We start from the raw sequence: 24,720 nt of genomic DNA on the forward strand, positions 1-24,720 counted from the left end.
CTTCTTAAAAGGGACAACTACAGTAATTGTTTACTGAAGTCATTCAGATTCCTGAGATTTGCGGTCCACAAGTGTAGCCAGTCCTGCCTTAGGGGCAGCTTGCTCCTTGGAAGGAAAGTGTGGAGCAGTCCGCTCTGACAGCATGATTCCCCCTAGTCCTGGAGATCCACTATTTTCCTTGGAGATGTCCAGTGCAGTGCTTCTCCATCAATCCTGTTTAACTGCAGTACAGGCCACACAAAGGGGCGGAAGGAGGGGCGGGGGGAGTGTCAGGGAGAGAAAGCATTTTATTTAAAGAACAATGCATTTTATTGTTATGTATTTTGTACAGATTTTATTGTATTTTTAATTAGAATTCTTAATTCAATTTATTTTATTTTAATATCTTGGCCTGCCAGAACTTCAAAAGTTAAATTTTGATTAAATTCATTTTAATTAATTTCACTTTGATTTAATTAATTGATTGATATTAAGTGTTACTTTAATAATCAGCAATGTCGCGGTCCTTGAAACTCCACAGGAATAATTTAGCGGTCCTTTACTCCAAAAAGGTTGAGTAACACTGATCTAAGGTGTACCCGTGGCTAATCCCGTGTGCATCAGCTCTTGTGAGACTTCCTGGCAGGGCAGAACAAAGCAGAGCACAGCAGGGCGAGCCTCTGTCCGAGTCAGCCTGCTGACAAGGGAGGGAGGTTGAGGAGGAGGAGGAGGTACCACTGCGAGCTGGTGGGAGAGTGCACGTTGGCTCCAACCGCCCATCTCCTTGCGAGGAGGATGGCTGAGCAAGCGGTGTCATGGGTTGCGTAACCAGGGCTGGAAGGATAGGGGCGAAAATGAGCTGGTCAAAGGGAGATGTGGGGAGAGAGAGAGTGAACTGGACAAAGGGCTGGGGTGAGAACGAACTGGCTGAAGGGATGGAGGTGAGAATGAACTGACATCCAAAGCAAAGGAGTGCTTTTGGAATGAGTGCATTTGCACTAGTACAAGAAGGTTCCAGGGCATCTGGCTAACTGATTGGAAACAAAATTGCTGGACTAGATGATCTGAGCCAACAAGGCCATTATATTTTTACAATGCAAGCCCTCTCAATATGAATGCACTGAATGAAATGTGTTGAGGCTCACAGCTTGGTGTCTTAATTTATTACAGCAGTTTTCATGTGACATCCTTCTCTGCTTGATATTTTAGGGCAGAGCTCTGCTGCACTGGGCATGTGACAGAGGACACAAGGAGCTAGCTTCAGTATTGCTACAGCACACAGCCGATGTGAACAGCCAGGTAAGGATAGAAAGAGTGGTACTGTGGCATGCTGAGTGTGTTCCAAAGGGAAGCAAATATAGTAAAATATTTTCCATTGCACAACTGACTTGTTTGTAGGTCCAGTCTTTCAGGATTCTGTTATGCTGAATTTTGAGTTCAGTGCCTTTGTACATTTTAAAAGCATCACTTCAGTGCTGTCCTATTTAACATTTTATTTCACTCCAGTACCAGGCTAGGCTAGATAGAACATAGAAGCAGCATGGGCCCGTCTCAAAGGCTATGCGGTCAGATGGGCGACAAAAACAAGTGAGAGGATCTAGCAGGCATTGAAGAGGATAAAACTAAAGGCTAAATTAGATAACCTGTGGAAGTCTGCTTTTCCTTTTACCTGAAAAGGAGCTGCAGCATGGCGGTAATTTGAGCAGAGGAACTTGGGGGAGAGGGGCTATTTAACCCATTCTCCTCCTGGTGTTTCTCCACTCAGAACTGCTTCTCCCTGTCCTAGCTGCTTCCCCATCCATAGTGGTGGGGAAGGTCTGGGGTCAGAAAAGTAGCAGTGTGGGGAGGGTGATTTTCACTGGCAAAAATGGCAGGAAGGGAAAGGTGTGGTCAACACATTCCCCTTGCCCTCTCCCCACTGTTTCTCCTTACAGGAATGAACTGAAGTGGGGCTTTGAGAAGGAATTTTGAAAGAGAGGTGGGTGGCTTGATGGATGCTCCACTGTAGCAAAGCAGTGGGAGAAGGAAGCTGAGGGATCAGAAGCAAATGAATTTGAGCTGAGAAAGCAAGAGCAGTAGGAGAGGAGAGAGCCGATATAGTTGGGGACAATGCCTGAAACAATAAGGACTTGTAGCCTAAAGCTGATGCAGAAGGAAAACAGCTGCATAGCCTTGAAGACTTAGTGTCACCAGAAGAGAAAGATGATGGCTAGCGGAGGTGAAAGGGCAGCAAAGAGAAAGTTGGGATATGTTTCCCAAGAGATGACTAGAATGTAGATAAGGGTTTTATCTGGTCTTGAGTTTCGCTCGTGATTTACAAAACTAATTGACTCCTGCTGTGGGCCTTTTCATGCTGCTTTCATGAGGGGAAAGCCTTTCTACGGTTGGCAACTAGTAGGTTTGGTTAGGAGTCGCCACGATTGGCGGTAACATCAGAACTCGCCAATCTCAGCTTATCCCTGACAGATTTGCTTTAGAGAACCTGAGATCTGAACTTCGCGTAAACCTTTGGGTTCAGATCCCAGGTTCTCGAAGTAAATAGGTAAGGATATGCTGAGATTGATCGCAGCTTCCAAACTCACCAATCTCAGCATATCTTGACCTAGAAAGGAAGTAGGCACTCATGAGCCGGCGTGGTGACCTGAGTTCAAATCCCCATTCAGCCATGAAACTAGCTGAGTGACTCTGGGCCAGTCACTTCTCTCTCAGCCTAGCCTACTTCACAGGGTTGTTGTGAAAGAGAAACTCAAGTATGTAGTATACCGCTCTGGGCTCCTTGGAGGAGGGCGGGATATAAATGTAAATAATAATAATAATAATAATGATGATGATGATGATGTGGGGATGGAAGCGGGGAGTGTGTGCTCCCAGGGCTGCGGGAAGTTATGTAGAGCTCTGCTTCAACCAAGGTTTTGTGTGACATCTGAAACCACGCTACGTCTGTGTAATTCAGTTTTTATCATTTATTGTATTGGTATGATATGCAGCCATTTGCTGTGTTATATGGTTTATGGGAAATGCATACTGAAGTTAAAAGCGCTCAGTGAACATGTTGTTCTTCCTAAAAGCATGTTCCTATTAGATTTTGAGATGAGGTGTCATTACAATCTCAAGACCTGCAGGATTTACATTTGTGATCTACAAATGGTACAACACCTATTTGTCATACATGCTTAATGAACTGTTATTGCTGTTGCATCTTATTTCACTTCTGTTGAAAGCAACACAGATGTTCTGTGTTTAACATTTAAAATTGGGAAATTATTCTAGGTTTTTTTAAAAAAAACCATCCTTTTCTCTCACTTTTCTATCTCTTTATTTATTTTTGATGCATTGCATGTTTTCTAACCAGATTATTTTGGGGGCAGTCACAAAAGGTTAATAATGGTTGTAAAATGAAAATCAATCTTTGGTATTTCCCCACCACCACCAAGAGTAATAAAGGAAGCTTTTTAAAAGGTCTTGGGTAGAACAGAAATGTATGCAGGCAAGCCTAGCAATCTTTAGGATTGCACCTCCATCTATGTCTTCAGCACTGCTGAAATTGTAGTAATTTTCTCTGTGTGTGTGACCTTATCTTTAGGAGAAGAAGGCAAGAGAGACCTTTCTGTTGGAGAAAGATATGGTCTGAACTGAGCAATGCTGGATTTTTTTTTAATAGGAAAAAAACCCCACATGTATGAGTAATTCATAAGCACTGGAGGATCTGAAAGAGGCACCTTTTAAAAGTGGTGATTCTCTTTAATTAGTAGGGGGAGAACAACTGGCCCTGTCCAGCCCCAGCACAGCAGCCCTACAGTGGCTGTTGCTGGTGTCCATCTTATGTTTATTTTTTAGATTGTGAGCCCTTTGGTGACTGGGAGCCATTTTATTTATTTCTTTATATCTATATAGACTACTTTGAGAACTCTTGTTGAAAAGCGGTTTATAAATATTTGTCATATTCAGTCCTTTATTGCGGTCATAGACCAATACTTAGTAAAACATACATACTTACCAAAAAAAAAAAAAGGTTGTATCTGTTCCTTCTAATCATCAGTTAATGAATATGGTTAACGTATAAGTGAGCCTTACTGTTACTCATGCCTTGTGTCCCTGCAGTCTAATAGGAAGCTGGGGACTCTTAACATATTGGGCTAGTCTTTGGTCATTGTAGCACATGTACTTTGCATACACAAAGCCCCCAACGCAGTTCCTTGCATCTGTAGTTAAAATATCTTGACAGCTGTTGCCTATTAGACTAAACAGTTGTGATGTAGGCAGACTTGTGGTCTGACTCAGTAAAAGGCAACTCTTTGTAAGCTCACACTCTGCCTAAAACTTTTACTCTGCCATAGCCCATTGGAAAGATGTTTAGTGTTAAATAAAAATAAAAATAAAAAAGCCACCCTACACCCTGCAGGTTTTAAAATATGTATTCCAGTGGTTCACAAACTTTGGGTAGTGTATCCCTCCTGAGACCTTGGACAGTTGCTAGTATCCCCTATATTACCTCAACAGTTAGGCAACAGACAAAAGAAGCCCGAAGCAAATGATGGCTAACCTACAGAACTGCAATATATCCCAGGAAAGTCCTCCAGTACCCCCAGGGTACCCAAATCAGAGTTGGGAATCACTGCTCTGTTCAGATGTGCACATCTGAAATGTAACTTTGTGGATTGATAAATCTCCAGTTCCACTTTTAGGGGGTTTCCAAGACTTGGGTCTCCTATTCACCTTGCATGAACTGAAAGTAACCCTAAAACACATTCAGGACTCTTCTTGCCTTGTGTTCTAGGGCTGTGCATTTCAGCAGTGGTGAGCAAGCTGCCAATCAGGAGTCCTTGTCTGCCATTATTCGGGGAGCTGGTTCTCACGATCAGTGAGACCCAATTTGTGAAGCTAAGCGGGGAGAGCGGGATAAACCTGCTCTCCCTGCAGACGATCAGGGTGGAAGCCCTGGACGGCCAGATTGGCCGCCCACACAATGACAGAGCCGGTGGGGGCTGGGAAGTTCGGGGGCCATGTGGCCCACGAAAGCTCTGGTATGCCCTGTGTAAGCACTCAGGGCATACTGGGGATACCCCCGGAGCCAGGAGGTGGCTTTTCGCCTCCCCTCAGGGGGTCTACTTGTGAGTAGCTATGGAACCGCGCCGCGGCTACTCACAATCGGGAAGCTCGGGTTAGCGGAGCGATTGCTCCGCTACCCTGGGCTTAGGGGAGGGCTACAAAAGCGAGTGACCCGCTTTGACTCAACCAGGCTCAGCTATGAGCCCTGTGAGTCTCACGATCGGTGGAAAGCGGGTTAAGCACCCTTAGCCCGCTTTCCACTGATCGTCAGAATAGCTCCATAGTCTCAGTGAGGAATCTCTGATACATTTCCAAGGAACACAGAGAACCCAGTGAATGAAAGCTGGATCTAGACTATTTAGATTCTGTTCAGTTATATAGAAGCCCTTTGTCTTGCTTTTAGTTGCCTTCAACCTGTTTTATACTCAGATCTTGATAAATCCGTTAAAAACCCATTAATAGGTTGCTGCATTGGAATAACTGCTTGTATAAACAAATTTTCTTTTTTCCTGGTTGTGTGTATTTAAAGCGGGGGAAAGAAAAGCAAACCTGTAAAGTGGTCTGTGATTTATTCGATCAAGGGTGATATAGCAGTGTAAATGAGTACCTTTTCTGCAGTCAGTAGGTGAGATTGCATGTTGCTGTGCCATGTTTAATAAGTAGAATCCAGTCTCAAGGTTTTGAAGTAACCACACAGTGCTGAATTGCAGTAACAGAGTGACAGGGTTCCCCCCAATCCCACAGTCAGATAATAGGGCAGGCAGAGTCCAGCTTTTTGTTGATAATTACCTTTAATAGTACATTTGAAAAGAGGTGGTGATTGCTTGGGGGTGGCAGGAGTGCAGAAATAACTCATTTGTGGAGAGGAGGCTGTGTTTTGTGGCCAAAAGGGTCATTTGTGTAATCTAATTATCTAAATTTTTAGCCATGGGCTATTTCCTAGTGGGTGGCTGTCTTCTGGTCAAGTGCTCTGCTGCGAACCTATATGATTTGGACATTTTTAAGTGAGTGCCTGTCCCAGGTTCAAAAACTGTTTTCTTACCCTTATTTGTTTCTTACATAACACAGACCAATAAATAACAATCAAAGGCCAATTTTAACTTAATACATCTAGTAACACAAAAATTGTAGGTAGCCACATTGCTTATTAGGAAAAATCCAAGAACCACAACTTAGTAATACCTTTATTAGGATCAACCAAAGTGACACTGTCTTGAGCAGCATATCTTTCATGGTCTCCAGAACTCTTAATCAGACTGGATGTTCAACAAAGCAAAAACAGGGGAGGGGACAGCTGGGCAAGTAGTAGGAGCACAAAAGTCTGCAATTTTATCAGTTTTAAATCTTATCAGTTTTAAAATGGAGTGTAGGAGGAGTGATGGATTTGCTTCACAAGGGTGCTAGACCAGGAGTTAACCTTTTTGCACCGATGCCACCCTACTCCAGATCATCAAGTATTATGCATGGAACCCCACCCCATTTATATACAATATTTTCATAAGATTCCAGAAAGATTAGAGCAAAAGTAAATATTCAGGACAGTTATTTTCAAAAACTTTAAACTGGCTCACTAGGAAGCAAATTAAATTGATTACAGCAAAGATTTTCCACAGACCACCTGGACCCTGCACCATGGACCTGCAGGGGATGGTCTATGGACCACAGTTCTGTGGACCACAGGAACTCCTGTGCTAGATATTGATTTCAGGATGCATCTTAGGCTTCTAGGACAAAGAAAGAATAGTGGCTGATCCACCATTTTCAGAAAATATAAAATTCAGCAGTAACTGTTCCATTCCTAGACTAATGAGAGTACACGGGCCTTTGGTAAGATGAAGAACAGCAATAAAAGAGAAACATGGTAGTCTTTGTGTTAGAGATTAATTTTTGTTTCTGCACTAGTTATAGAGTCAAATGGGTTTGTAGTACCTCCTATCAGAAGGAAATGCTACCCAATTGAAAATGTACTGTTACTATACTTGCTCAGACATGTGTACTCTGTCCACATGCAGATCTATTCTTTGAAAAGAGTTGGAGGTATCAGCTCTAAAAACTAATCTTGTAAGTCTGCGTAACAAAGGATTGCAGTCTGGACACAGGCAATTGCCAATGTTAGACAACCCCTAGAGGAGCAAAAGAACCAGAAACAGGGCTTTGGTGCGAGGGTGGGGGGTGGAGAAAGGAACAAAGTTTGTTTATATAACAGAAGCACAATGAAAATGAAAGTATTTGACAGCCTTAGTAGCACGAGGAATACAAACCGTTCCCTAAGACTTATCCTAAGGGGGAGATGGAGTGGGTGAGTGCCAATTATTCTATGTGGGCAAAAAGGAGCTGGGAGGGAAAGAAAGGTGAGAGATGAAGTTGAGTTTCCTTTTCACAGTCTGCTGGCTTGTATGTAGTGCCAAGGAATGCTTTCCACCTGCTGGGAGCGAAATCTAGCTCTCTTAGGTTCTGCCAGTGGAGGACAAGGATAGGCAGTGGAGTGTGGCACAGCACCCGACGGTAGCTCTGTGCAAGCCCATACCAAGCAGTGGGAGCACTGAATTTCTCAGGCAGTCAAACACAAGGGTTAGATCACGGTAGGCCCACTTTGGGAAGAACTCATCTCAAATGCTGCTTCTTGTGGGTCCTACTCGGGAGATCAGAGGACTCTCAAGTTGGGATGTTCAAATCAATTTGAATTCAAATCAGTTAGACTCGAATCTGAAATTTTATTCAAATTAGATTTGAGCGCAGTTTTGCACCCTTTTCAAGCCATTCAGGCTCCCTGATTGGTTACAAATAGGGATGTGTGAATTGATTCAGGTACAAAACAATTTGTAACCAAATCTACCTGTTTTGGGTGATTTGTGGACAAAACAAATCGCCCCTGTGCTAGCTGGCCAGATTCAGGTCCAAAACAAATCACCCAGATTTCAGACCTGAAAAATTTGTAGATTCAGACCTCCATTTTGTGGCGTGCTCTCTTGCTATCTCCATTGTGTTTCAGGGAAAGCTTTTGAAAATTTCACCCTCCCAAGCTTCAGATTGGTGATTTACAGTGTGCAATGATTGGCTGGTAATTCCCCCCTGTTTCCAGATTGGCTTGTTTCCATTCAAATCTTGTGTTGCTAGGGGTGACTGACCCTACATTGGCTAGGGGAAGGGTCAAATAAGGGACAAGGGTGGGGGGAGTTCAAAGGAGGGATTTTCAAATGTTCTTAGGAGGCAGCCAGCCACCATTCTGCCTTTCTTCCTCATGGGAGAAGAGAGAGAGAGAGAGCCAGAGGAGCTTTGCCTTGCCTTGCCTTGCCTGCCTCCTGCCTGGAGTTGATTCTCTGCTTTTTGTTCCTGCTTTCCTGATGGAAGAAAAGAGAAGATATTTTCCCCCACCCCTTTCTGCTGCTGAGAGAATCATTGCCTGCACCTGCTGTCTGTGTGAATCGATTTGGGTACAAGTAGTTTTGGTTGAACAGGGTTGAATCGATTTGATTTCAAATCCTATTTGAATCAAATTTTTGGACCAGATTTGAATTTGATTCAAATTAGAAGCTGATTTTCAGAATTCAGCTCGAATTCAAAACAAATTTAAAAAAAAACCGTTTTGTGCACATCTCTACTTTCAGGCAGACAAAGCACAAGAACACTGTCATGTTAAGCCCAGCACAGAGAGTATCCCACAGACTCAGGTAGCTGAGAGCAACAAGGGCAGTACAGCAGCTGTCTCATGAAAGGTGCACTCAAAGGTAGTGGATTCTGCAATCACTGTGCGTAGAAAGTCATGAGCAAACTGAGCTGTACCCTGTTTGATTGTCTTAGCTTTCTGACTGCCCAATTTGCACTCTGAAATAATGTATATATGTTTGTTTTTAAATTGGATAGTTTCATAGGAGATGAACACGTTTAAATAAATACAGAACTTAAATTTTCTTCCCATTGGGAGGCTGTTGGCATATGTATATCCCTGAGACTCATATCAGGTTGGTATTTCTCTTGGAATATAACAAGTAAATAGACATTTACTCACATTGTCATGCCTAGCTTTACCTGCTGGATGCTAGAAAAGAACTTCAGCAAGAAACTAGCTGGAACCCCCCAAAACCCCCAACCACCTATGATCATGATTAGCATACATTAGATGCAAGAAACCAGTGAATGTTTGCTAGAGCTCTACAGGGAAGGATGATATGCCCTGGCACTTCACGTACAACATCTCATGCACCATCCAAGAAGTCACTGGAGCTGCATCCAGTTTCCCATTTCATTAACAGCCCAGCCCCTCTAGTATGGAAACTATTCTTGGCACAGCTATGCAGGCAGGAGTAGCTGCCTCCAGGTGAGGACAAATGTTCAGGGCAATTTATTCACCTTCAATCCTTCAGGGCCAAATAATTGTATAGGCCTACTTTTCACACACAAAATGTTTAAAATGTTTCTATTACCAAAGTAGAGAAGTAAATAATAGGATGCCCATGGCTCTGATTTTGGACCTTTTAATACTGTGCAGCATAAGAATTGAAATTACATACCCTCTGTAATGATATCTCACATCTTTGAGTGCTCCTCCTCTTCATGAACTGCTTTGCTAGCATGATTGGGAGACATATTGAAGGTAGTGGGCTGTGTTGGGGAACCTGCAGTTTTTTGCCGGGGAGAGAATTGCCACTCCATACACCTTCTTCCTGGGAACTGCTTAGGGCAATGGTGTTCTTGGAGACCCTGGTCTCTGCTGCATTTCACAATGCCAAAGATACCAGAACCCTTCAGGAAAGAGGGTCGGTCCAAGATCAAACCGAATCAAGCCCAGTGCGAAGTGAACTGGTTCGATGGTGGCGGGTGGCCCCAGGCACCATTTTGGAGGGCTGTTGTCTTAATGTCTTGTTTTCCCCTTGCTGATGGTCCTACAGATTGCTTCAAACTCGCTCGAGTTGGTTTGTTGAACTGACTGATCCAGCCAATCAGTTCAATCAAATCAGTTTGTGAACCCGAGGCCCGGTTTGAATTTGAACCAGATCGTGGAAAATGTTGAAATATGCCTTAAAAGGTGGTTTTTTCTACTGAATTGGTTTTAGAGCTGAATCACTCTTCATGCTCCCTTCTTCTGTAAAAAGGTCTGAACTGCACATAAATGGTTAAGCATGTGTCTAGATTGCTTCATTGTTTCCAGTGGAGCAGTCTGTATGCAACAAGGTGCATACTGTACATCTGTGTTGTCTGCCTGAAATTATTACTTGTGAGCTAAAAGTCTGAATGACAGACAGAAGAGGGAGAAAGAGGAGCTATTGATGATTGCTTTGAATGGTGAATGAAAGGCAAATGAAAAGGCACTGTTCTTTATGTTTGCCCCAGATTTTCAGTTTATCTAATGACTCTCCAAGGGTCAAAGCCTGCCTAAATGATGCCAAAATGGTCCCACTCTCGTTCTAGCTAGGTGTGTGTGGCAGTTTGCCAGGAGTCATCCTCCCTGCAGCTTATAAAAGGGCCAGGTGGGGAAAGAGTCAGAGCCACACATATGCACAAAGGTCTCTCAACTGCAGAGACCAGTAATTTATTTTTATTGAGCCACACTGGGTTCTTATTTTGAAAAAGAAACTGTAGGGTATAAATATTATGGGGAATGCTCTTTTACCCAAATTCTGTTTCCCTTCAGGGAGTTTGTGTATACTGACCTCTGTTCTGTAGATCAGAACGTATTCATAACTGTACCTGTGCAAAGAGAACAGCAGATGGAGACTAGAGAGGGCAAGTAGGCAGGGCTTAAGCAGGTAGATAAAACTGGAAAAGGAAGTGTAGAGCTTTTTGGAAACTCTAGCCCACACTAAATTGACCACAGGTTTTGAAGTAGATGGAATTGTGTAACTGCATCACATCTGAGGATGACAGAATGAAAGGAGACATAAAAGCATCCGAGAGGCATAGAATGAAATGGAGAAAGAGAATAGAAAGAAATACTAAGGCATCTTTGACATATCCATAATTTCTACTTCATTTCTGACTAATGGTGGAAATTAGTCTTCAGATAGTTGATAAAATCAGCCTGTCTGTTCTGGGTTAGTACCATGATCTGTGGCCAAGCAAGTACTTCTAAAATTGATTTTTCTTTTTGGCAACCAATGGTCCAGTCAATAATAATGTCGTTTTAGAAGGACTGAGTCATGAGGGAGATGAACCTTCCCTTCCACTTATTATGTTTGTATTGTCTCCATTTGAAAAGAGGTTTCCCCACCCCCTCTCCTCCACCATAAATACGTGCATGAATGTACTATAAAGGAATGATTATTCTGCATTTGGTTTCCAGAAGAATTCTGACTCAAAAGCACCTCAGCATCTAATCTTCCTGAACGGTTCCTTCCTACATCCATTTGCCACTTCACTCTACCTTATGTCCCCTTGCAAGACCCCTTCTTGCCTCACTGCCATATCAGTGGAGGTAGAAAAGAAAAACACATCAAGGGAAGGAGGCAGAAAGGAACTTGGTTTAACTCTAGGAGTGCCAGAATGCTTATTGACACTCATTATCAAACAGCTACATTTAGAATCAGAAAGACTCTCTCCAGATCTTGCTAGGACTTGCTCCTCCCAGATCTGGCTTCAGAACTCTCAGTGGGCAAACTTGATAATAAACACCCTTAGTTGATTTTACGCTATTGTCATGGGGATTTCAATGGCTAATAATGGCTTAAACTCAATGGAGTTTAACTCAAACCCCTTCTGCTTCAAATTTGCTTCGGAAACAATACTGTGACACATTCAGTGAGTTCTTTGCAGATAAAATCTGTCACATTCGGGTTGATCTGGACTCTAGTATTTCTACAGGTCCAGTTAGGGGGTTGTCTGGCAATTCCTCATGTGAGATTAGATTGGCTCAGTTTCAGTTTGTGATTCCTGAGGATGTGGACAAACTGCTTGGAGCAGTACAGCCTACCACCTGCTCTTTGGATCCTTGTTCAACATGGCTGATTTCGTCTTGCAGGGAGGTTGTTGAAGCTGGATTGGTTGATATCATTAATACCTCACAAAGAGAGGACAGGATGCCATCTTGTCTAAAGGAAGTGGTGGCTAGACCTCTTCTTAAGAAGCCAACTTTGGATCCCCTGGTGATGGATAATTGTAGGCCAGTCTCCAACCTCCCATGGTTGGGTAAGATGATTGAAAGCGTGGTGGCTGACCAGCTCCAAGCCGTCTTGGAGGAAACTGATTATCTAGACCCATTTCATACTGGCTTTAGAGCAGGCTATGGGGTTGAGACGGCCTTGGATGGCCTGATAGATGACCTTTGCCAGGGAATTGACAGAGGGAGTGTGACTCTGCTGGTTCTTTTGGATCTCTCAGTGGCTTTTGATACCATCGACCATGGTATCCTTCCTAATCGCCTGAAGGATTAGTGGATAGGAGGCACTGTTTTACAGTGGTTCTACTCCTATGTCTCGGTGTCATAAACCTGTCCCACTAACCTGGAGCTATAAATATCAGACACCAGAGAGTGAAACAGACAGGGGCGGAAGTCAAACAACAAAGCCAGGCAGTAAGCAGTTTCTTCAAACCATAGTCCTGTCCGGGTTGCAATATCACCAGTCAGTTGAACAAAGTCCAAATCATAATCCACAAACAGAGTCCAAAATGGTCCAAGGTCAAAACACAGGCACGGCAAACAGGAACACAGCGAAGTATCTCAGTAAGAACAATGTTGACACCAGCACAGCGGCTCCGGCAAAGCTGGCTAATATAGGCTGAAACCATTTGCTGTTAATCATGGCTTCCTGACTCAGCAGCCTTGCTTGTTAGTCTAGCCGTTCTGCGCATGCAGTCCTTTATCTCCTGCTGTCTCTTTGAGTAACACCTCTCCACTGCTGAGACTGGCCGTCCTTCCATAGGAGCTGCTACGACAGGCTCTAACGCTTCTCCAGCCTCCCGTGGGCTGGTCTCGCTCTCCTCTGCAAGTTCTGGACCTTGCATTCCCACCTCTGCTGCCATCCTGTCCGTCTCTGCCTCCTCCTCCTCCTCCTCCTCCTCCTCTTCCTCCTCTTCGGAGTTCGTCCACGTGCTCATGAGACTTGGGTATGTTTTGGATGGTGGAGCTTGGTGACAGTTGCTGTTCAAATTGGGAGCTATTATCAGAATCCAGATAAGACAGGGTACTTATTGTGTGGGATTAGAACTCCAGAAATGATTTTGATCTACCTGTTCTAGATGGGGGTCACACTTCCTCAAAAGGAACAGGTGCACAGTCTGGGAGTACTTCTGGATCCACAGCTCTCCCTGGTATCTCAGTTTGAGGTGGTGACCAGAGGGGCTTTCTATCAGCTTCGGCTGATACACCAGCTGCGTCCATTTCTTGAGATGAACGACCTCAGAACCATGGTACATATGATGGTAACCTCAAGACTTGACTTCTGCAATGCGCTCTATGTGGGGCTGCCTTTATACGTAGTCCAGAAACTTCAGTTGGTACAGAATGCAGCAGCCAGGTTGGTCTCTGGGTCATCTCGGAGAGGCCATATCACTCCTTTGCTGATAGAGCTACACTGGTTGCCAATAGGTTTCTGGGCAAAATACAAAGTTATGGTTATAACCTGTAAAACCCTAAATGGCTTGGGCCCTGGGTATTTAAGAGAACGTCGTCTTCATTATGAGCCCCACCATACATTGAGATAATCTGGAGAGGTCCTTCTCCAGTTGCTGCCAGCTCAGCTGGTGGCCACATGGGGACCGGCCTTCTTGATTGCTGTCCCGAGACTGTGGAATGCTCTGAAATATGATCCTCCCCATCTCTGACCATTTTTAAAAAGCATTTGAAAACCCACCTCTTCACCCAAGCTTTTTCAGCTTTTTAAACGTTTAGGTTTTAATCTGTTCTTTATTTTTAAATTGTCTAAATCTAAAATGTTTTAAGTGTTGTAAATGTTTGCCCTAGTTTTCCAGGGTTTTAACTGTTTGAATGTTTGTTTGGTTTTATTCTGTTTTTATACATTTGATTTTAATTGTTAACTGGTTTTAATTGTTTTTATTCCATTCTAAACCTCAAAGTGCTGATTATTACCTTTTAAAGCCCTGAATGGGCTACAAAATCCCCACTGATCAATGAGATCATCAGGAAGGGACCGTCTTCGGGGGCCACCGGTTCATCCGGTGGCAACCTGGGATAGAGCCTTCTCTGTTGTTGGCCCTAGGTTGTGGAACACGCTCCCTGTGGGTATAAGAGGATTGTCTTCATTGTATGTCTTCAGGAAAGCCATAAAGACCTAGCTTTTTGGCCTGGCTTTTAATACCAGATAACATTAAATATCATTATCTGGTATTAATCATAATTTTAATTTGCTTTTAACTGGTTTTTATTTTAATTAATTGATTTTAATTGGGTTTTTTAAAAATCTAAACCACCATGAGACACCTTTGGAAGGAACATAGGAAGCTGCCATATACTGAGTCAGACCATTGGTCCATCTAGTTCAGTATTGTCTTCACAGACTGGCAGCGGCTTCTTCAAAGTTGCAGGCAGGAATTTCTCTCAGCCCTATCTTGGAGAAGCTAGGGAGGGAACTTGAAACTTGGACAGTATACAAATCAAATAAATAAATAATACTTGAGAAAATTCTGGATCGATTTCTTTTTCAAAACACCATAGAATTATGCTTCAGCATATACCAGAATTAAAAAAATTAAAAGTGATATTTAAATCATAAAATATGCTATACATCAGATCGGCACCAGATTTGATGTAGGTGGTGGTGTCACCTAGTTGATTACTGCAAATGGTCAAGCAGATCGGACATACTATTTTGATTTTATGATCAATGGAATGCTCATGGCTTACAATCACAGAATGTTGAAGTTCCTTCTCATCTTAATTGTACAGTCATCACTCGCCAACCGCGGTTTTAAATATATGCGACTGAAATATTGTGACCAGTCTTGCCAACCATGACCTGAGTATCTGTAGTTGGTGAGGTATTTTAGTGTGTTTTGGGGTAGGGGTAGGAGTTAGTAATTTTGCGGGATTTAGAGATTGAATCTTCTCATTCCTCTTGGTGACGCTTGTTGACCCTTACCAATTTAAAGTGCATTTGAGTGTTTGTGGCGGGTTGGGGGGTGGTTTCAGAAAATTTCAGTAGAGGTTCAATCTGCTAATTCTTCTCGGTGATATTAAGGGATTTTTGGTGGGGGGTTTCCCTACTTTATTTTAGCATTTTTCCCTTTATTTTTTGGTCTTTTTGCGGTTGCGGTTCCCCAAAACCCCTGTTTCCCATAAATTTTAATGCCTCACCAACCATGAATTTGCCAACTGTAGGGTTTTGCTGAAACAGGACCCTCACCATTGGCAAGGGATGACTGTACTGGCATTACTGTGCCAGTAGAATATTGGTGCAAAACGTGATGAAAAGGGTGGTGGCATTCCACTTTTCAATAAATAAGTTCTCAAAGTGGTCTACATAGAAAAGTAATAATATGAAGAAGATGGTTCCTTGTCCACAAAGGATTCACAGTCTGAAAAGAAGCACAAGGTAGACACCAGCAACATCTGTGCTATGGAATGTTTGACCATTGCTGGTGGTAATATGCAGAGATTCCTCCTTCTGTAATCGCAATGTTCTGTGTCAAGCACTTAGCCTGTGTCTACATCAATAAACAAATTTAATCTATAAAAATGTGTTGCACTATCCAAAAAGAATGGCAGGGTGCAGGAACCTAGCCCTCTTAAGAGCTATTCCAGGCCCTTTGCCTGAATTTTCAGCTTTATCCTCCCACCCCGCATTTTTTTAAATTAAATTTGTTCCTGTGCTTACAGATGGAATAAATAAGTATTTTGAATAAATCAAAACACTTTCCCATTTACTGAGAGAGAGAGAGAGAGAGAGAGAGAGAGAGAGAGAGAGAGAGATATCCAGTTTTTTTACACCTGAGTACTACACAAGCAGTTAATAAAATCAAATTCAAGAGATACTTTAGCTTTCAGACTTAACTCACTAATTCAGGTATTGATGGAACACATTGGGCTTTTCTAGTGTAAGTCACTCTTGTGGTGACCAGTATGTTTGATATTGGTTCTTATGAACTTTCAGGCAGTTAGTACTTTCAGGCATAGTTTAAATGAAAAATAGATGTATCTAATAAGTATTTTATATCTGGTATTTCTTGAACCGTTTCATATATTATTTTTCAGCATTTATATAATTTTTACATAGAACTTCCTTTCATGCCACACAAAGCCAATACATTTCTGTATGAACAGTGTCAACAGGCATCTGAATAAAGGTATGCAATCATCAACATAGTATATAATACTTGGACTTTCAAAAAGCTTTCAGCAAAGTTTCTCATTAAAGACTCTTGAGAAAACTGAGCAGTCATGGGATAAGGGGACAGGTTCCTGTGTAGATGGGTAACTGGTTGAAGGACAGGAAATAGAGGATAGGAATAAATGGACAATTTTCACAATAGAGGGAAGTAAGAAGTGGGGTCCCCCAGGAATCTGTTCTGGGACCAGTTTTTTTTAATTAATTCATAAAAGATCTAGAAGTTGGGGTAAGCAGCAACATGGCCAAATTTGCAGATGACACCAAACTATTAAGAGTAGTGAAATCCAAAACATATTGTGAGGAGCTCCAAAATAATCTCTCCAAACTGGGGGAGTGTTGCCATTTGCAACAAAATGGCAAATACATTTCAGTGTTGACAAGTGTAAAGTGATGCATTTTGGGGCAAAATACCACAACTTCACATATGCTGATCGAGTCTAAGCTGTCAGTGGTTGACCAGGAGAGGGATCTTGGGGTCATGTTACACAGCTTGTTGAAAGTGTTGACGCGGTATGCAGCAGCTGTGAAAAAGCCAAATTCCATGTTTGGAATCGTTAGGAGGGGGATTAAAAAATAAAACTGCTAATATCATAATGCCCTTGTACAAATCTAAGGCATGGACTTATTTGGAGTACTGTGTACAGTACTGTCTGGTCACCATAACTCAAAAAGGACATTATAGAATTGGAGAAGGTGCAGAAGAGGGCAATCAAGATTATCAGGAGCCTGGAGCACCTTCTTTAGGAACATAGGAACATAGGAAACTGCCATATACTAAGACCATTGGTCTATCTAGCTCAGTATTGTCTTCACAGACTCGCAGCGGCTTCTCCAAGGTTGCAGGCAGGAATCTCTCTCAGCCCTATCTTGGAGAAACCAGGGAGGGTTGCAACCTGCAACCTTCTGCTCCTCCCAGAGCGGCTTCATCCCCTGAGGGGAATATCTTGCAGTGCTCACACATGAAGTCTCCCACTCAAATGCAAACAGGGCAGACCCTGCTTAGCTATGGGGACAAGTCATGCTTGCTGCCACAAGACCAGCTCTCCTCTCCTTTATGAGACAAGGCTACAGCATCTAGGGCTTTTTCGTTTGGAAAAGAGTCAACTTTGGGGAGACATGGTAGAGGTCTATACAATTTTGCATGGAGTAGAGAGAGAGGACAGAGAGAAACTTTTCTCCCTCTGTAACACTAGAACATCCGATGAAACTGATGGCCAGGAAATTTTGGACCAACAAAAGAAACTCCTTTGTCTCTCAGTGGATAATTTATCCATGGATTTCTTCACCACAAGATGTGGTGATGGTCACTAGCTTGGATGTCTTTAAATGGGGCTTAGACAAAGTCAGGGATGACATATTTATCAATGGCCTGATCCAGCAAGGCTGTTTTTTTATGTTTTTATGACCAGGAAAAGGTGCTGCGCCTGCACACTCATCCCTCTGCTTTCCTTCTCCCTTCATATGCCCATTTAACTTGAAAGTGCTCTGGTTTGTTAAAGCACAATTCCTCATCACATCCAAACCAGGTAACTGTGATTTAAGCACCCTCTACCAACTAGGATATGCTTGCTAGGAAGCAGGAGGAGTAAACTTGTAGGCCTGGTGTGTTCTTGGACCTACAAACCATGATTTGTTCACCTCTGGTGGTTCAGTCTGCATCCAGCTCTTCTCTGCACTGCAAAATTGCTTTTTAATGAAAGCTCTTAGCCTTTTTATTTATGGATATATAAAGAATAATTCATATGCAGGCAGTATTGTGCTTAGTTGCTTAGTAAGAAGTAAACATGTCTTCGATTCGTTCTGAGATGACTAAAATGAGTAACTTTAATTTCAACACAGACTCCTTCAATTTCCATTTTTGCTGTTTTCGTTGACTTAGGATTTCTCCCCTTCCTCGCAAGGACCTTTCAGCACCTGCATCACATTTTTACCTACAGCCCTGCTGAAGACACTAAGCGAAAAGGACAGAGAAGGCAGCAGCTTGCCACAAAGTGCAAAATGAATTGCCAAACACTAGTTTTCCCTTTCCCTTTCTCTGTTCAGCGATTCCAGGGAGCCCTTTGTGGGCTGCAAGCATAGATGCCCACACTCTTGACATTGCTGCCAATGGTTGTGAAATCCATTAACCAAAAAATAAAAAAAAATAAAAATGGAAATCTGCTTAGTGATAGAGGGTAGCTTTCTGCGTAAAAGCATTGACTTGGTGCCAGTTACACAGTTATTAGAAGTGGCACAGCTCCATTTTTTTCTTGCAGGTCTCTCTGAAGCATGTAGGTTGGCAGCAGGTTGAATGCTAAATGGCCAGTACTTAGCAGATGCTGTTTAGGTCTTAGGGAAAAAACTTTTCAGCAGAAACAGTATTCAAATTATTCACAAATTTCTGTTAGAACTGTGGATTTATTTATTTTTTGAAAGTGAAGGGATTTAACTTGGTGTGTGTTCTAGCTTCCAGACGTGGACAAGAAGCACTACCGTAAACAAGAAACATAAGGCAAGTGGGTTGGGACGACCCAGCTCCAGTTTTCCTGGATGATTTATCTGGATCACTTCCTGTTGGGTTTGCAGCCTGGTTTGGAGACAAATTGTCATCCACTAGGAAGAATGTTGGCGTATTTGCTTAAGGGTTGTGGTCATATGCGCTTACAGTCTGCCAAGAACTCTCTGAGGCAGCTGCAGTATCCCAGATATGGATGGACCAGTCTGAAATCAACAGAATAGTATCCTTCTGATACTGAGCCAGTGACACTGCTTTTATTAGGTTTGTTGCTACCTCCCTCTTTCTTCCGGATAATTCAACAATACTATTACTAAATCTGCAGAAATCTTATACCCAGGAATTAAATCAGCATGATGTAGGATGACTTCCCAAAATTTCTTACTCACTTCACAATGTCAGAAGATACGGGTTCATCTGTGTGGAGTTGAGTACTATCGATGTATCGTTTCCAAGTGTTTCCCCTTAGACATAGTGTAAACTTTTATGAACCTTCTTCCTTTCCCATTGCCAAGTTTTCAAAGGTGTTGCAATCTCCGGATATCTTTCTCTCACACCAGAAATGTCATAAACTACTTCTTTATTTACAGAGGAGAGTGCGTGGTAAATCCAAATGGTTCCTTTTTTGGACCACTGCTTCAAAATTTGCCATTTTCCTAGTCCATACATTCTTAGAAGAGCCAGCATTGAGTGATTAATTTGAGAATATTGGAATGCAAGTTACATCTGGATTTATGAACCACTTTGGGAACTTTTGTTGAAGAGTGCATATAAATATTGGTCATATTATCATGTCTTTAGTCAGTGATATGTAAGAAGAATATCCTGAATGTAGTGAATGAATGCCCATGTTTTCTCCCATAATGTTACATCACCCAATCTCTCCAGTGTCTGCTCTGTTCATTACAAAAAGAGGATGTAGAAGGGGAAAGTCCAGACCAAATTTTGATTTGTATCTTTTTGAATTGCATAATGAGGCAGTAGAACATGGATCTGAGTTATACTTATATTTCCCTACCAAGGGACCACAACAATACATTTGACAAGGTGTGTAATTGTACTTGATACAGAATATTTAATTCTGTTTGGTTGATATAGTCCTTTACAACTGCCAACTTGCATGCTTTATAGTATTGGAATATGTTTTGGGAAACCCATATCACCCTCTCCCAAAGATCAGTACAAAACTACCCAAGGAATTTGCATTGACATGAGGAGGTTTCCCCGCATGATGGCCCTAATATATAATTGGAAAATCATATAATAAAAATAGAAGTCTGGGCAAAGGACTCTTTTTGATCACTGAAATTTGACTGATCCTAAATATAATTTATTTTAATGAAGTTTTTATACTGCCTGATCTAAATTAATATCCCTGGGCAGTTTACAACTAATAAAACACCACAAATTTATAAGCCATCATTTAAGTTAAAACAATTAAAATGAAACATTTAAGAACTGTTGACGGCCAGACTAAAAAAGGGAGTGGGTGGGTCTTAAGGGCACTTTAGAAGGCCATTAGTGTTGTAGGGAGCTCAACCCACAACATAGGAGTGACTGCGAAGAAGGCCTGGTCCGAAGTCATCACCAGACAGGTGGCAGCTAGAGACAGATCTCTGCTGATGAGCTTAATATGCAATAGGGATCATGCAGAAGAAGGCACTCTCTTATGTAACCTGCCCCTAAGCCGTTTAGAGCTTTAAAGGTAATCACCAGTATGTTGTATTTTGCCCAGAAACCTATCCAGAGCCAGTGCAGTAGTTTTAAAACAGACATAATATGGTCTTTCCAGGATACTCTTTGTCACCAATCCTGCTGCTGCATTTTGAACTAACTGGAGTTTCTGGACTATGTATGAAGGCAGCTCTGTGTAGAACACATTGCAGAAATCCAACCTCAAGGTTACTAGCAAGTGCACTACCATTTTGAGATCATTTTCTTCAAGATACAGCTGACTTGACAACTGCAGTTGAACCCCTGCTAGCTTGGCAAAGAGGCACCTTTTAATGTGGTGATTCTCTTTATTTAGCAGGGGAAGAGTAATTGGCCCTATCCACCCCCAGCACAGTACCTCCAGTGACTGTTGCTGGTGTCTATCTTATGTTTCTTTTTAGATTGTGAGTCCTCTGGGGACAGGGATCCATCTTATTTATTTATTATTTCTCTGTGTAAACTGCCCTGAGCCATTTTTGGAAGGGCGGTATAGAAATCAAATAAATAAATGAATAAATAAATAAATAATTGATAAAAGGCACTCCTGGCCATAGCTTCAACCTGAAACATCAGGGTGAGACCCGGATCTAGGAGCACTCCCAGTTTGTGTACCTGTTCATATTATGAATGGGCCTGCACCCCCCAGAAGGAAGTTCTATCATGTTCTTTGAGTTATTTATTTATTTATTCGATTTTTATACCACCCCTCCAAAATGGCTCAAGGCGGTTATGATGTCTTAAAGTGAGCACCTCCATCTTGTTCAGATTCAATCTTAATTTATTATCCCTCATCGAGCCCATTACAACATTTAGGAGTAACTATGGCATTGTCTAAGAACATTGAAGTTCTTATGGAGAAATAGATTTGGATATCATCAGTACAGTGGTCCCTCGACTTATGAACTACTCGACATAAGTATTTTTCGAGTTGCAAACGGCAGTTTTAGATCCGGTTTTAGATGCGGTTTTTTCGACTTACAAATTTTTAGATGGGGTTTCCTCGACTTACGAATTTTACATGCGGTTTCCTTGACTTGCCTGCCTGTTTACTGCCTGTTTATTCTTGAAAAGAAATGTTCCTGTGCAGTTTGCAAGCCTTACTGGGGGTCTGGGTCTTTTTTCTAGGCTCCGGAACGCATTAATTCGTTCCCAATGCATTCCTATGGGAAACCGCTTTTCGACTTACGAACTTTTCGACTTACAAATGTGCATTCGGAACGGATTAATTTCGTAAGTAGAGGGACCACTGTATATTGATAACACCCTGCTTCAAATCTTCCAGTTATCTCACTAAGTGGTTTCAGAATTTGAATCCTCTCTATTATGATATCTGACTAGAAAAAGAACAAAGCAAACAAAGTACACAGAAGTTGTTTTATATAGATTCTTAAAAGCTTTGAAGACAGGATGGAGCCATGAGGAACATCATACAATAGCTCCTGTTTCATTGAGCGACAGTCTCTAAGAGATGTCATCTGGAATCTGCCTGAGAGAAAGCAGTATAGATAGCTTTACTTTGCTTTTTTAAAACACATTTTATACCACCCCATACGCAAGTCCCTGGGAGGTTCACAATCTAAAAATACAACAATTAAAACATTAGCACAATTAAAACAGGTTATAATACAGATCAAAACTCTAAAATTTAACTTTAAAAAGTTAAAAAAAGCCTGACTAAACAGGTATGTTTTCAGGTATACTTTGTAATTGGAGCTATTTATTTATGAGTTTGTTTGTTTATTTATGGTACAAGACCAAACATAATGTACATACAACAAGCAGCAATAGTACATTATCAGAAAAAGAAAAAAGGGGGGGGGAGAGAATAACACATAAAACATCAATTAAAATTAGTTAAAACATTTCTTATTTTTATAGCAGCTACACAAAATCTGGCCATGGCCAAGGTAATTCCCTTGTGCCGACCTGACAGGAAGAGCTCAACATAGAACTCATCCTGATGTCCCAAAAATTTGCACAAATAAGGTTCAAGCCAGGAGGTACGGATGGCTTTGTAAAAGGTACAGTGTAAAAGCACATGTGCAGTTGTCTCACCTACTTCTGCACCACAGGGACATAGTCGATCCTTATAAGGGACGCCCTTATACCTTTCCTCCAAAACCATAGATGGCAGGACATTAAATCGAGCCTGGGAGAATACTCTCCTTTGGATCAGAGCAGACAGGTATGTAAGATAAATTGCTGGAAGTGAGTAATTTGAGAAGTAATCATTAATAAGTTCCAATAGAGACCCTACTAAGGTCCCTTTGTTTCTCCAGATCCCAAATTCTCTGTTTTAAAACTTTTTTGATTAAATCTGGGCCTAAAGGGTGTATGAATTGCTCAGAAAACCCACAATTACCCAGTATGACCTGTACATTTTTCTTCCAAATGAACTGATATTCGTCCTTTAAAACCAAAGGAACCAAACCCAACCCATGAGAGTTAATTTTGTGCCAATAATTAATTAAACGTAACCAAGCCTGGGCTACTGTCCTGGTAATGCCCACCTCTAAACGAAGTGATGCATTCGAAACACAACGAGGGAGTTGGAAAACACCTCGTAGAAATCTAATTTGAACCCGTTCAAGTGACTGTAGATTTCCTGTCGAAAAATTCTGTATTCCATAGAGCAGCTGGGCTAGAATTTTAGCTTGGTAAACTTTCAGCGCAGCAGGAATGGAATAGGCCCCTTTGGTGTAAAATTTTTTTAATACAGCTGTGACTGCATGTTGAGTCTTAATGGCTAAATAGTCACGGGGGGGGGTGTCTCCATAAGAGATGCTCGTGGAGCACAAGGCCAAGAGCTGTACTTTGTATTGGAAATAGCTCTCAATTGCTCTTAATTTTCCTTGTCCAGTTTTTAACAATTGACTTCCCTCATTTTAACCAAATTACTTGTAATCAATTTATCCAGATGCAGACATTCTGCTTCCTCCCATAGAATGTTACATCTTACTGCAAGTTCCAGTTTTTCCCCTGGGTCTGTATATTGAAGCATGGACAGGCTATTTTGTTGTTTGTTTTAAAGATATCTTATAAACTGCCATTACCCTCCCTTTCTGTAAGAAAGATAATACTAAGGCATAGGTATTTTGGGACATGCCAAGTATTGTATATCTGCATAGACAATCTGTATACCTGAAAACTCACTTTAATTTCTTTAATAATTGTGTCTCATGAATAACTATAGTTAAAGGTTCTTTTAAAAGATTAAAAAGGAGGAGAGATATTGGACAACCTGATAAGTCCATGAGCTCAAACACATTTTTCTGACAGGTGTCCATTCAGGAAGATCCTAGAGGTGGGATTATTATACCATGTCATTATCCAAATTATAAAAGTATCCAAACTATAATAATTTTAATACATGATGTAAAAAAAGACCACTCCACTCTATCATATGCTTTCTTTGCATCTTAAAACCCACCCCCCAGACCTTTTTATTGATTATATAACCTTAACTATTTTTGTGGTATTGTGAAGCAATAATCTCCCTTTAACAAACCCAGTTTGATCTTTTGCAGTGTATTTATGAGTTATCAGATTTAGCTTTTTGGCTGGTGACAATATTTTAAAACCTTGATTGAGAACGGATATATATCTTTAACCCTGTTTCTGTGGGATTTCCCCCCAGATTTTGAAATTGATATTAACCTCTCAGCTGTTGGGCATCTCCTTTCTATTCATACACTCATTAATTGTATGCATCAGCAGATCTTTCAGGATATCTAGACTTAGTAAAAATGTGACAGGAAGCCTTTAGTAATATCTTGTGAGATTTATCATTTGCAATAAATATCTTATATCTACCTCACTAGGTGATTCTGGTGTATAAAGTGTCTGATAATATTTTAAACATTCCTGATCCATAAGAATTTGAGGCTTGTATCCATCTAAACCAGGGGTGTCAATGTATCCAGCCATCAAGGTCATTTAAGTCAAAATTGTTCACTTGACTGGCCACACTGTAATATGTAATATATGGGGCAACACAATGGATGTGAATAAGCAAAACTATTTTATGCTTGCCATTTAATATACTGATCAACTCTATTTGACCCAATAACAGGAAATATGTCAACAAAATGTAGCGTTTGAAGAAAACCTTGGCAAACACATTTCAAAGACAAACAGTGTCGCTTGTGCAAACATATCAGCTTTCATAATTAAGCAGTAAGTTCTCCGTGAGAACTGATGTCCTTT

At 41.5% G+C, this 24,720-nt stretch overlaps 1 protein-coding gene across 8 annotated transcripts in view; it reads left to right on the forward strand.

The window, feature by feature from the left end:
* The window catches only part of ACBD6 (acyl-CoA binding domain containing 6), a 175,430-nt gene that overhangs the window by 88,840 nt on the left and 61,870 nt on the right, over positions 1-24,720 (forward strand). For 5 of the 8 annotated variants that reach the window (XR_008306400.1, XM_053247111.1, XM_053247114.1 and 2 more), the window contains exon 6: positions 1,189-1,278. Coding sequence is in view for 7 of the 8 variants with exons in the window: in XM_053247111.1 (XP_053103086.1) it covers positions 1,189-1,278 (90 nt within the window). In the remaining variant the exon portion in view is untranslated. Of the gene's footprint in view, positions 1-1,188; positions 1,279-16,171; positions 16,264-18,186; positions 18,282-18,752; positions 18,768-24,586; positions 24,691-24,720 lie in introns of those variants that run through there. The other 3 variants (XM_053247116.1, XM_053247115.1, XM_053247113.1) reach the window with 3 other exon arrangements.

The sequence above is a fragment of the Hemicordylus capensis genome, chromosome 4, assembly GCF_027244095.1.
Source record: "Hemicordylus capensis ecotype Gifberg chromosome 4, rHemCap1.1.pri, whole genome shotgun sequence".
In the NCBI taxonomy this organism is placed as follows: Eukaryota; Metazoa; Chordata; class Lepidosauria; order Squamata; family Cordylidae; genus Hemicordylus; species Hemicordylus capensis.